Source organism: Eublepharis macularius, chromosome 13, assembly GCF_028583425.1.
Source record: "Eublepharis macularius isolate TG4126 chromosome 13, MPM_Emac_v1.0, whole genome shotgun sequence".
Taxonomy (NCBI): Eukaryota; Metazoa; Chordata; class Lepidosauria; order Squamata; family Eublepharidae; genus Eublepharis; species Eublepharis macularius.
Window position 1 is genome coordinate 40343800 of NC_072802.1, and position 14100 is coordinate 40357899.

At 45.6% G+C, this 14100-nt stretch overlaps 1 protein-coding gene across 3 annotated transcripts in view; it reads left to right on the top strand.

Moving 5' to 3' along the window:
- The window catches only part of FGF13 (fibroblast growth factor 13), a 257859-nt gene extending 250803 nt beyond the window's left edge, over positions 1-7056 (top strand). For all 3 annotated transcript variants that reach the window (XM_054997002.1, XM_054997004.1, XM_054997003.1), the window contains 2 exons: positions 584-782; positions 5202-7056. In XM_054997002.1, coding sequence (XP_054852977.1) covers positions 584-782; positions 5202-5338 — 336 coding nt within the window. In that variant the 3' untranslated portion in view covers positions 5339-7056. The remainder of the gene's footprint in view (positions 1-583; positions 783-5201) is intronic.
- Positions 7057-14100: the final 7044 nt, after the last annotated feature.

The window sequence follows — 14100 nt, forward strand, 5'->3', positions numbered from 1 at the left end:
GTAGGATGCCCCTTGCCTGCTAGGAACACTCAAGCCATCTCCTCTGTGCTTGTAGTGTTGTCTTTTAAAAAAAAATAGCGTGGGTTTCCAGTAGCTAGCTATTATGGGCTTCAGGGGCATCCAGTCTGCAGCATGCTGATAAAAACGGTATAAATAAATAATTGGAGTGTAATGAGGTAGCCAGGAGAAGTTGTTTTAACATCACACAGTTGGTAAAAAAAGAGCACTTGCCTTCCTTTGTTCTTGCTGCAGGCATTGCCCTTCCTTAGACACAGAGCTGTTCACCCCAGTTTTCCAGCTGGAGCTCTTTATCTGATAACAAGATTCTCTTTCTGATCAATAGTCTTTGTCTTCAGATTTTATTATCGCTCTTCCCTCTGACTACTCCCAGAATTGGGCCACGTGTCCAAAATGGTGTCGTTTCTCACGGCTAATCTGTTTTTAAGGCCTAGGGTCTCTATACGAAGAGGAGAGGGCAGAGTGAGGTGGGCCCACTGGGGGCGCAAAAGGCAGCATTGTATTGAACGATCTTGCATTAGCAGGTGTGTGCTTTAGCACGTATTGATCCTTTCCTTTCTTGCAGGAACATTTCACGCCGGAATGCAAGTTCAAAGAATCAGTTTTTGAGAATTATTACGTTACTTACTCATCCATGATCTACAGGCAACAGCAGTCTGGAAGAGGCTGGTACTTGGGTCTTAATAAAGAAGGTGAAATCATGAAAGGAAACCATGTGAAGAAAAACAAACCTGCAGCACACTTCCTCCCCAAACCATTAAAAGGTAAAAATTGCTTGAACTGCGTTTGAGTTTGCAAAAAGGGGAGGGTGTTCTTGAAGCCTCCATCAGCATTGACCTGAGACTGAACATGGCTTTTTTCTTTAAAGCAGATGGCAAAATCATCATTTCTTACAACTGTTACAGGTGCTGCGATGGCCTGTGATGTGCGTCTACTTAACACACAGATCCTGCTGCCCAAGTTGTCTTCAGCAGCAAAGGTTTTGCAGGAGTTCAGTGTGTTTCAAAAACTTGCAAAACCTGTTCGACCAAAGACAGTCGCAACATGAATGACTTGAGAATGTAAACCACAAGCAGCTCTCTCTTAAACCACCTTTGGCTCTCTCAAAAATGACCACCTATCTTCAGCTGGGGAAAAAGTGCTGTTCCCTTCGTGTGTACCTTGCTTTTTTTCCCTGCCCTGATGAGTTTACAATCTAAATTTCATGAGCAGTGTAGAGAAAAGAGAGCATGCCTTGTCAGAAACAGGACTGAGGAGGAATGAGAGAGGGCAAAACATGGTCACTTCATTGGGCTGCCCTTGTAAGAAAGGCCCTGCTGGATAAGACCAAAGGTCCAGCTTACGTCACATTTGGCTTCTGGCTTCAGCAATCCAGGTGCATTGGGAGGAAAGTCACAGACAGGGTGTCAAGGCAACACCCTCCCCATTTGTCCAGTGACTGGTATTCAGATGTCTGCTGCCTCTGAGGTTCAACTTAGCGAATATGATTGACAGTCATTGATAGAAATCCATCTAAGTCAACCGCTGTGTCTTGTGGCAGGGTATACCATACATGCATTACTCATTGTATGAACTGCTTAATTTACCACAAAGGCTTAGATCTCACAGATAGGTTTCTGGATAGTCCCACTTCAGACTATAGATGGAGACTCACCTGATAGAATGCTTCTCCACTTTAAAAAATAAATTCCTTGCAGATAGAAGGCTAGATGTCAAAGAGTAGGTTTTTTTGTCTACCCAATGATGTGCTATTTTTCTCTGGGCGGTGCTTGGAGTTTTAGTATGGACAGGGGTCATTTCGTAGAAAAAGAGCTGAAGGAACTCATTAGCATAACTCATTAGCATATGCCACGCCTCTTGCCATCACTGGAAGTGGTTCATTAGCATAACTGATTTGCATATGCCACACCCCCTGGCATCACCTATCCTGGCTGTTTTGGACCCAATCCTGGCCATTCAGGGCAGAAATTGGGCCCAAAATGGCAAAAAGGGGCTGAAAATGGCCAAAAAGGGGCCCAAAATGGTCAGGGTCGGGCCACTGCTGAATGGGAGAGTGATCCACCACCCCTAAGAGGCCCAATCCAGGCCATTTTGGCCCCAATCCAGGCTGTAACGAGCCCAAAATGGCTGAGAGTCAGGTGGGCGGGGCCACCTGACATGTGACCTCTTTGGGGAACTGCTGGAACTGCGTTCCTGCATGTTCCCCCTGGAAATGAGCCCTGAGTATGGAAAAGAACTTTGTTATGTGAGCCATCACCACCTGTGGCACAGGCCAAACCCAAGTTTATCATCTCATCTGCTGGTTTTGAGGATTAGCACTCAATGAATCAGCTGTAGTTTGAGACCCAGTATGGTATAGTGATTAGAGTGCTAAAGCAAGATTTGGGAGAAACAGGTTTGAATCCCTAAGTGCCATGGAAGCTCACTAGATGATTTGGACCAATCTTTCATCTGAACCTACCTGACAGGATTGTTGCTATGAAGACAGAGTGTGGAAGGCAGGGTTCAATGTCATAAGTAGAGATGGGCACAATCCAAAAAAAAATACCAATTAAGCCGTTTGTGGATCCGGGCTGCTGCCGAACCCAGGCCACCGATTCTAACCGATCAAGTCCCATTTCCGATCCAGAATCGGGAAGGCCAAAGCGGGAGGGCGCCCCGCTGTTTCCAGCAATATAGGAATGGTGGTTGGTGGCAGCGGCTGCCAGGCCTGGCGGGCAGGGGGAGGCGGTGATGAGCTGCCTCCCTTCAGGGAGGGAGGGGACATTCACACACACACACACACTTAGAGTAGGGGGGGAGTTTTTAACCCAGCAACGAGCTGCCTCCCCTCAGGGAGGGGACATTCCCAGGGCTGGATCTACGGTTGCCAGCACCCAGGGCAACCGTAGTCAGGCTCTTGTGCGCGCATGCGTGCGCGCTCCTGGGTCGCCCCCCCCCCCGCCCACGCAGCAAGCCAGCTGTCCCGGTGCGCTGCGGAGCTGGTGGCAGCGCGAGTGGCTCGGTGGCTGCCCGCGCCGTTCACCTGCCACGCAAGACAAGGGGCAGCCGGCTTGCCCGCGTGCCCCTTGTCCTGGTGAAAGACAAACGGTGCAGGCAGCCTCCCTGCCTCCCATGCTGCCTTTTGCCTTTCCCCAGGACAAGGGGCAGCCGGCTTGCCCACGCGCCCCTTGTCCGTCCTGGGGAAAGACGAACGGCGCAGGCAGCCTCCCAGCCACCCGTACTGCCTTTTGCCTTTCCCCAGGGCAAGGGGTGGCTGGCTTGCCCACACGTCCCTTGTCCTGGGGAATGACGAACGGTGCGGGCAGCCTCCCGTGCTGCCTTTTGCCTTTCCTTTGTGCCCATGGCTTCAGAACACCCCCTTCCCCCTCCCTCCCCTGGGTTGCTGCTCCGTGATTGGAAGGAAGCCTGCTAATCAAGGAAAGCTGGGCTTCCATTCGTGTTTTGAGGGCGACAGAAGGAGGGCAAACAGCTCATTCCCCTGGCTCCATTGCCCCGGGAATAAATTACTGGCGCCAGAGTGTTTGCAATTCCGAACAGAAACCGATATAGCCGATCAAGTCCCGAACAAGCAAACCCCTGACTGCTGGATCGGTTGCCGTGGACGGAACCGATTAGCTGAGTCACGATGGTGCAAACGCCAAAACCGGGTTTTTTTTGAAATCGTAATTCAGATTGTGCCCATGTCTAGTCATAAGCCACACTGAGTAGCCATAGGGAAGAAAAGTGGGATATAAATACCGAAGTAAAAAAATAAATAATAAATAGTTTTAAAATATCAAGTAATAAGAGAATGGGTGGAAAATACTGAAGTTTAAATATGTGTAACTATTTCTGCTCACGTTCATCTCTCTGTTTTTGTGCTTGTTCTCTCCCTTTGATGTACCCCCTTTTATATTACTCTGAAGTTTCAAGGTAGAAAGTAAAGAGATGAACAAAGAAGTAAAAACAATTCTAGAATTTTGTGGCAGCTTTCATGGACTAGAGGCCACTTTATGAGGTGCACGAAGCTTGATTAAAGCTAAGACAGGCAGTTTGGTGAAGCACTTCAAGTGTCAGACTAAGATCTGAGCAACCCAGATTCAAATTCCCTTCTGCCATGGAAGCTCAATGGGTGGCCTTGGTCCAGTTGTAATTTCTTAGCCTAGCTACTTCACAGGGGTATTGAGAGGATAAAATGGAGGAGAGGAGAACTATGTGAGCCACTTTGGGTCCCCATTGGGAGGAAAGGCAGGATATAAATAAAAATAGTAACATAAATTTAAAAAATCGAACTCAGTGAAATGCAGGAGGTCCAGTCGGTGACATTTTTATGCATGGCTCAATAAAGATCATTCACAAGAGCAGTAATCACTATCATGTACATTTGAGCCTTGAAGAGAAATGTCTGACTGAACCCCTTGTGCTTTCTTCTCTTTCGCCTCCAACATTTATAAGTCTTATTCTATTATATTTTCAACCCCCCTGGCCAAGGAGTTCAGGGTAGCGACCATGGTTGTCTGTTCCTTATGTTATCCTTTCAGGGAGAGAGGTCACTGGGACCTGAGGGGATTTAAACCTAGGTCTCTTGAGTCTGGTGCTGTAATCTCTTCATTACATAGGCACCTAAGTACATAAGCACCACATGCATGCATGTGCAAGCTCAGCCCAACGTGTTTTCATAGGGGTATACATCTAGGAGGGAAGTCCTTATTTCCAGGGCCACCTATTGGAAGCCACCAGCAGCTGGGAAATGGGTTGGAAGGGAAGCACTAAGCATCATGGATAGTCTCCCTACTGTTATCTCTACCAGTTGATGGTCTCTGTGTTCTGCCAGATCCGAGCAAATACCGAGCAAATACTTGGTGAAGCTTTCTTGAGTGCATAAAAAAACCCAAAGCAAAACTCAATAGAACTGTATACCTCAGCAAGCATCTTTTTAATTAAAAGATGTGATAGATTTAATTGTAATCTGCTTTGGCTAAAATGCAGAGTATAAATGCATCAAATAAATATAATCTGCCCGAGGAGGCATCTAACGAAGTGTACTCTGGCCAAGTAAACCATCTAGCACAAATAGCATCGTAGTCCATAAGACTCCTTTTTATATTTGCTACACAAGACTGTTTCCACTCTGTAACAATCAAGCAGAAATCTATCAGAAACTAACCTCTTCTTCCTTTCTGATTTTTGTCCCCATGCAGTGGCCATGTACAAAGAACCCTCCCTTCACGATCTTACAGAATTTTCACGGTCTGGCAGTGGAACCCCAACAAAAAGCAGAAGTGTCTCAGGCGTCCTAAACGGTGGGAAATCCATGAGCCAACATGAATCGACGTAGCCAGGTTGCGGGGGGGCAAGTGGAGAGATGCATCAATGGAACCTTACCTCTGGAATTGCAGTTGAACCTTTCCTTAGCAGTCAATCATCCAAACGTTCTGTTCCAGACAAGCCGCCGAACTTGCATAGGGTCATGTGTCTTATCAGCCATTAGACCTGGTTGTTTAAAAAAATATTTTTTTTAAGGAAAGATCCAAATAGCATAGAATGTGCTTGTGAAATCTTACAAGGATAGTCAAACAAACATAACTTGCGGCATAAAATTGCAGAGAAAAAAATATCCATCTCACTCGCTCCTTCCGTCTAATCTCACCTACGCTTTGTGAAAAAAAAGAAAAATAATTAAGAAGCAGAAAATGTGTTCATGGCCCTTACTGCTGATCTGAATTTGCTTCCTAACCAAGAAAGAAATCCAATCAAAGACCACTTTTTGCTCCTTCAAGGGAAATTTTAATGCTTAATATTTTTTCTATATAGCATTAGAGGGGCTAACAAACAAAAATTGTAAACTCTATGGTTTTCCTGGCTTACCATTTTATATCAATTAAGGCTTGATGAGAGAAAAAAAACCCAATGTATTCTTTTTAATTTGGGATAGTGGAACTTTTTGATTTCTTAATTCCAATGGGTCTTCAAAGCTGTGTCTTTACAAAACAGATATAATGCTAATTATTATTAGAATACTAGGGGGGAGATCAGATTTTGGAGCTGAGCATTGAAGTCCTGGGCTCCCGTGAACAGTGTTCTTGTGATTTTAACACACTGAAATATATATACAGTTTTTTATAGATTTGTAGTAATAAAGTCCTTGTGCTGACCTGAGTCTGTAGGAACCAAGATGTTATGTTAACCCAAGTCAGTGGAAGATTCGTTTTTTTTTTTTTAAGGGATACAATTATTCCCCCATGCAGATTTTCTTTCTTCCCCCTCGTATTTCTCTCTCTCGATTACATTTTGTGTATCGTATTCAAAAACTATCGTCGTGGCTTCTTTTCTAAAAAGACAGAAACTGTGGAATTAAGGTGACTTACAATTTTTTTATAAGAAAATGTCTTATTTGTAAAATTCCTTTCACGTGTACTGGATACATGAAATTTGAGTAGAAGGAAGCATTATGACACACACTCTCAAAACATGTTGAAAAATAAAATGCGGGACACGGCCCAGTTCCTTTCACCTGTTGAGAGAAGGTTGCTGTGGGGGGAAATGTAGTGTAGCCTTCCCCCAAAAGAGGATAAAGTCACTGGATAATTACAGGAGAGGCGTGAGACCATCTTGGCATCCCAAGAATGGCTGGCCATGAGCACTGAAATGAGCCTGGAACAGCACGGGCACGCCCAATATGGCAGGGGAGAGACACGGTATATTCCCATCTGGATCCCTAAATGGCCCCTTTCCTTCCTGGTGGAGAAGGGTTTGGATCAGGCCCTCCCCTTCTTCCTTTTTTTTTTTTAAAAAAAAGCAAAAGTAAAATCTTTTGTTAGGTTTCCATTTAGTTCATCATATCCGTTGCATGGAAGAAAGTTGGAATATTGGCTTAAGAGTTGCATGACATGTAAAAGAGTTTTGTGCATTGCGCTCTGTTGGCATCTGTTGCAGATTATGTACAAAGCTGACCTGGTTCGGTACAAACCGTTCCCTGCTGCTTTGGACAGAGGAGATGTTTATTATTTGTTGTATACGACCATGCACTGAATAAACTATTTATAGTAAGATGTACTTTTTTTAAAAAAGCAGCTTGTCAATTTGTTCAAAAAAGAGTTTTCTCGATTGTCTGGAGAAACGGGAGCCTTACAACGACAACTCTGTGAGATAGATAAGGGTGTGTGTATTCTTGGTTCACACAGAGAGCTTTATAGCTGAACCAGGACTCAGGTGTAGATACAATGGAAAGCAAAATATTAACTATGGGCAGCAAGAGACTTGAGCTTGGCTCTTGGTATGTTGTGCTTAGATCAAGATCTTTAGGTTAATTTGTATATGACTAAAGGTACTAGCTTTGCTAGATTTTAACTTCCCCCCCACAGTTCATTTGTTTTAATACCACATGGGTACTTAGCAGAAGGACAGCTCAAACACTGTAAACAATTTAAAAATTGTGTGATAGTGGCAGTCCCCACTTTGTTACATTTAAAATGCCCCACGCGAAGTAGCCCCATTCCTGTATCCAATATAGGAGGAAAGAGGGAAGTAATGCAAGAGCCCTGTGCTCCAGCAGTCTACTCAGAACAGGGAGGCAATGTTGTGGGCGGGGTCTCCTCGGGATCTGCCATCTTATGTATTTCTTGTCTCTCTCTCTCTCTCTCTTGCATGCATGCACGTGCACACACACACTCACTCTGTGCCAGTGTGACCACCTCACTAGAGACGGGGAGATTGCTCAGTATATGATCCAAGGCCATGTATCTACGGAAACACATAAGAAATGTCAGAGGGGTAGCCATATTAAGTCTGTTGCAGCAAAAAAAAAAAGTAGGGATTTGGGGGCTGTATTCTGTGAAAGCTTACACTAGAATATAAATGGGTTACAGCATAAATTCATAGAGGGGTAAGAACATATGAAGTTTCCCCTGGGGACATCCCCTGGTCAGGTGGAGGAATGTGCTCCAGAGTTCCTCACTGCCCAGGCACACATGGGCCTCATTCAGATTTAGACAGAGGGGTAAAGGGACTTAGATTTCCCCCATTTTCCTGACCTGAAACACTATTTGCTCCATTGGGAGCTCCATGTGTACTGATGGCTTACACACTGCATTTCCCAAATGTGTGGCACAGGGGAAAACACCAAGTCCCCTCTTCCTGCATGCTGTAGCCCTGATCCAAATTGGGTCCCCCGCCTACCTGGGAAGCGTAGAACTCTGGACCACATCTCCCAACCTAGGGACATCCCTGGGGACAATATAATGTACAGTTGGGCCCTTAGACTGCTACCTTAGCTAGCATATGGTTCCAATCCTCCAGGGATGGAGATGGGGGAGGAAGGAGGGTTCATGACCCCATCTATGACCCAAATCACCATGCTTTTTAATATGTATCCTGGCCATTTCCATTTAAACAATGGGTGGCTGTTCCTGGAATATTTACATGTCTGGGTTTTTAAAATGACCCATTAGATACTATGACTGTGAGCTTAGCAGAGTGCCTGAAGGGCACCCACTTCTTCAGTCTGGAACCCAGATCCTCCTGCCATGATGTCTCTGGTTTCCTTTCCCCATGAAAATTAGCAGAGGAGGTTGTGACCCCACATAGAAGTATCAGAGCACCAACTAGTGAGGAAGATTGGTTATGGACCTGGGTATATCATAACAGTGGCACCATGACATATTTTCCATTCATATGCAGAAAAGACATGTACAAAAATCTGCTGGGGAAACAAACAGGTATTAATCCCAACAGGTCCTCCTTGCCGACACAGATTTTTGGCACTGATTTTTGGCCCAGATGGGATGTATTTTGGGTCCAGGTGGAATATCCGCCTGTGTTGCCAACTGTTTATTCTTCCCTCGTGGCTGCCTACTTCCAGTTCCTAGAGCTGGAGGAATTTTCTGCAGGAATCCATTAAAAAGGGTTCTGCACGTACAAGGGCTTTGCAAGCTGCAGCCTGTGCCCAAGTCAGTAAAACGGTTCCTCCAAGACATAAGAAGTTGTGCGTCACAGTTTTGGCTGACAAAGATTAATTGCACACATGCACCCTCCCCCCATTTAAATTTCCGGCTGGTCAAGACCAAATCAATATTTCATTGTCAGCACAGCCTAGAAAGCCATTAAAAACCATCTTCTAGAAAAGAGTGCCTGTATAGAAGGGGGAAAAACCCTCTCCATTCAAACCATGAGCCCAGCCATGCATTCTTTGCAGATGCGAGTCCTCCTTTCTTTTCACCTGACTGAGCAGGCACCTGTAGAAAATGACCTGAACTAAGTAGCTAAATGTAGCATCAGTCTTCTAGGGAAAGCTAAAGGGTAGCAGCGTCTAAGCACAGCCAGGGCTAGGCCTTAGACTGCTCGGAGAGGCCAGGCCCAAACACGCCAGCACCTTTGCTGACTTTTGGACCTGGGCCCTTAAGCAGTCTAGTCTTGGCCCTGCTTGGATGCTGACACCCTGTAGCATCTCCTAAAAGACTGGTATTGGGAGGGGGGGGTACAGTGCAGAGGAGGCTAACGCTCCCTGCATGACAACTCCTACTATGCACTGCAATCAGAGATTGCCCCAAAGTCCACCTTCATTTGTCTCTGAGCATGGGCAGAGTGCAAGAATCCTTCCCCATGTCATGACATCACACTGCTTACGTGAAGCCTATTGGGGAGTGTTGGCAAAATGAAATTAGTTTGAACATGTTTGGAAACTACCACTGGGCACTTTCTGTTGCCAGCAGTGAGGATGGGGGGAGGGGGAGAAGATAGTCCAGTGATTAAGAGGGGAAGAGAAGGCTCTAATCTTCCTTTTTTTTCTAAGACAGAGAGGAACAGTGAAGTCTCAGATCACTGGACCAGTTATTGGAGAGGGAGGGTACAAGTTGAAATACATGGAATCGGCAAATCCATCTTTGCTGTTGCTTAGAGACACTGCAAAATCCCAGGGTGGATTAAAGCAGGTCTTCAAATGAAAAGGATTGTGCTCAGGCACGGGAACAGCAAGCCTGGTGATTTCTTCTTGTGGCTGAGCAGCAACATCAGATACCAGTCCACAAAACACACCAGTAACTGCATGTCAACACCAGCTCTGCTGCAATGGCAGTTCATTGCTCATGCTTCTGTGCCTCTCCCTTCAAAAACTTATCTGACACAGTTGGAGACACAGAACAGTCTCAACTCTCACAATCAGTTTCAGGCACTTGGGCAAGAAGGCAGCAGTGCCTCCCTTTGGCTCCTCCTAGTTTCTCCTGATTTGAAACAGAAAAGAGACTCTGCTCTTAAGCATGTAGGAACTACTTTCCCTTGTCAATGCATAATCACAGCTAGCCTCAAAACAGCTGAGAGCAGAAGAAGCATCCTGCAAGTCAAAACACTTAAATGTGAGGAAGGCACACATGAACTCTGCAGCTGTCAGTCGTAAGAAAAATGCCTGCTGCTGATACACAGGGGACATCGTAGCCCACAACTGTAGCAGGGACCATGGAAACACGGCTGATGAGAATTCTGACAAATGCAGACACATGGATCAGTGCACAAACAGTGAGGTTCCTCACAAGCAATCAAAGCCCAATCAGTATAAGATTAATTGCTGTTAAGGCTGGTTTAATCATTTGTGGCCTTTTGGATGACCTGGAGGTTATAATCCATTGTTTGTTCTGATAAATCAAAAGCTCATTGTTCACATTAATGAGGAATTGCCAAGTGTGTTTCAGCTGTACACCCTTGCTGGCTATCTCAGAAGCCCAAGGATGGGCTGGAGTTGCCAGAGGTTGAACCTGGAACCTTCTGCACGTAAACAAGCTGCTCTACCACTGAGCCACAGCCTCATTCCCCCATGTGCCTGTGCTGTGCAGGAATCAAGCAGTGGAGCATTGCCTGGAAATAAGGTGATAAAGAATGCTTCAACTGTTCAATGCCTGTGCTGCTTAGGGCTGCTTTTAAAGACACTGCAGAAGAAAAGAAAAGGCTGGCAAGTGGCAACCATAGTCATTTGGCTACTAGATCACCACTTCCTACAAAATGTGGTAATTTCCAATCTTACCATATAAAGAAAATTTTCAGGAGCCATCCAAATACGATTGTAGGTCTGCCTGGAACAATGAAGCAAAACAGTCAATGCTAAAATTCAGAAAAAATGGGCAAGAAGGGGTGGGGGGCTGACTGTATTTAACAATTCCAGTCTTGGTTGTTGGGGGTTTTCCGGGCTGTATTGCCGTGGTCTTGGCATTGTAGTTCCTGACGTTTCGCCAGCAGCTGTGGCTGGCATCTTCAGAGGTGTAGCACCAAAAGACAGAGATCTCTTAGACACTGAGAGATCTCTGTCTTTTGGTGCTACACCTCTGAAGATGCCAGCCACAGCTGCTGGCGAAACGTCAGGAACTACAATGCCAAGACCACGGCAATACAGCCCGGAAAACCCCCAACAACCATCGTTCTCCGGCCGTGAAAGCCTTCGACAATTCCAGTCTTATCACAAACCCCATGTAGACCTAGAAGTGCCAGCAGCTTCCTTAGCTGATGGGGTTTTGGCAGCTGTACAGCTTTAGAGAAAATGGCAAAAGAAAATTACTAAAAGGCAAACCCAGTTGAGCACCTCCGTGACGGTCGACATCAAAGAGCAGACTCATTATCTAGATCTGTCAACTTTTCTCGGGAATCAAGAGCACAGAGAGACATTCTTGGCCTACTTGCAGCTTCCTGAAATTAAAGAAGCAGGCATGAAGGTTCTGTCAGCTTTTGATTTCAGGCATTTTGTTGTTATCTGGAAGGGTTTGGGAGAAGAGGCTTGTGGGAGCTGGGGTGGGGATGGGGACGTGGGGGTGAGGACTGGAGGTTGACTCCAGAGGATGCATCCCAGGCTCCCAGCCTGTTACCATAATATGGTCTATTAATACCATTTCAAAAAAGACACCTTTCTTTTCTGATCTTCTGTTATGGGGGTGGGATCATGGGAGGGAGGCATGTAACAAGTTTGAACTGGGCCAAGAGAAATCCTGTTTGGGCCCTGTCAATGGCAAGATAAAGCAAATAACAACAAACGCTGGTGTTTATTGAGATGGGTGGTCCGGTGCAGAGGAATTGGGTTAGACAAGGAACCGTTTATGACAGCAGTCCCCCGCCCCCTCACACATACAGCTGTCTCTACTGAAGAACAGCCACAAGGCTCAGGGGCCTCCTCTTCTGCCTCATCCAAGTGCAACAGAACCTGAGGAGAAGGTAGCTCAGCTAGGAAAGCACTCGCCACATCAAACATATGCACCAAATGAAAACAACAACATGGACTTTTACTGAAGGGAAAAACATCTCAAAATGCTGGGTATTACTGTCTCTCATAACAAGCCAAAAGGCAACCCTAAGGAGGCCAGCCATTTAAGAGTGAATTAGAAACAGGGAATCTCTCCAATGTTCTCTATCTCTAGCAGGTCCTGCCGAATGTCTAGAACCATCAAACAATTCAGCAAGGAAGATCAAAGGGGAGGGGGGAAAGGTGCAAAGTTAGGATATTTCCACCTATGATGCTAGCTGGTAGTTAGGGTTGCCAGCTCCAGGTGGGAAATTTCTGGAAATTTGGGACATGGAGCCTGGAGAAGGTGGGGTTGGGGAGGGGAGGTACTTCAGCAAGGTATAATGCCAGAGAGTCCACCATCCAAAGCACCTATTTGCTTCAGGGGAACTGATCTCTGTGGCCTGGAGATCAGTTGTAATTCCAGGAGATCTCCAGCCACCACCTGGAGGCTGCCAACCCTACATAGTTAATGTTTCAATCAGTTTGTAATGTGAAAGCCCAAACTCACATTGGTTAGAATGACCATTTGCATTACAAATGCCTCTTTTCCACTATTACCAATTCTCTGATAATGCGCTAGAGACTTATAGGTGATTTAACCCTTAAGAAACATCATGTATTGCTTTCATTTCCTTGATCAGGGCAGCCTGGGAAGATAAAAATCCCTGTATTCTGAAATGGACAAAAAGGCACATAGACAGTAAAACCTTTGTTTTCTTTGGACAACCCTGGTTCAAAATGCAGCATGCTTCCAGCAGTCTTCAATGACTCTGCCCTTTGTTGCCCTCTATGTTTGGGAGTCCCTCTCAGAACACTTCGGCCGTTTCCACGTACCCTTAAAGGGATGTCCCACTCACCTAATGCTGGTGGCTTTTCCTCATGCGTACAGATGTCTTCATTTGCAAACTAGTTGCTGGCTGTCTGGCTTCTGTTATTTTCGGCACACTTTCTGTAGTCCCAGAAAAGGCACCAAAAAAACCCAAAAGCCAAATGGCCTACATCTGTTTTGCAAATAGAGACGTCGCCAGCAATCCGGGAGTGTGCTGTCCCTTTAAGGGCGTGTGGAAACAGCCTTCCTCTCAGAAACACCCTCTCCCATTCCTTCAAATTTCAGTCCCAAGCCCAGCCTCAATGCAGAGTCCTGTCTTTTGTACCATGGCATAATGATAGAACAGAAATGTCAACTTTTGCATTACACAAAACTCAGGCTTCAGCTTCAACAAAATTAATAAGGAGGGCACATTCTTGGGGACAGCTACTGAGCACCTACTCTATTGTGGCCCATCAGGGATCAGTAAGAGAAAAGAGAAGAGCATGATGCAACAGGAGAGTTGTTTATCGATCTATTCTCTTAAATCCCTTGACGAAGCCATTTGCGAAATGTGTTGGAATCTAGAAGAATCAATAAATGACTCTCCTCTTTCACCTTGCTCTTCTCTTTTCTCTTAGTGGTGCAGCCCTCTGTTTCCTGCCTGCTCCTGGCCCTCTTGGTTCAGACGGAGCACACAAAATGGCAATTCTCAACTGCTTGAAATACACCATAAGCCAGCCAAAGTCATGCCTCTTTTAAACTCTACTGATTTCAGTGGATAAAGATTTAAGCACGAAGCACTGCAACATTGCCAATTCATTTGATGCCCGATAGCCCCTGATTCTCTAAACCAAGGATGTGCTTGTCCTCTACTGATGGACCACCAGCCAGCTTTTGGTAGCTAATCTGGTACCACTGTTTGTTGGGATTCTCTCTCTGATCCAGCAATGCTCAAACAGTGTTTTAAAGCAAACGCAATATACATTTACTTAGTATACACATCAGACATAGTAAAGAGTCCAGTAGCACCTTT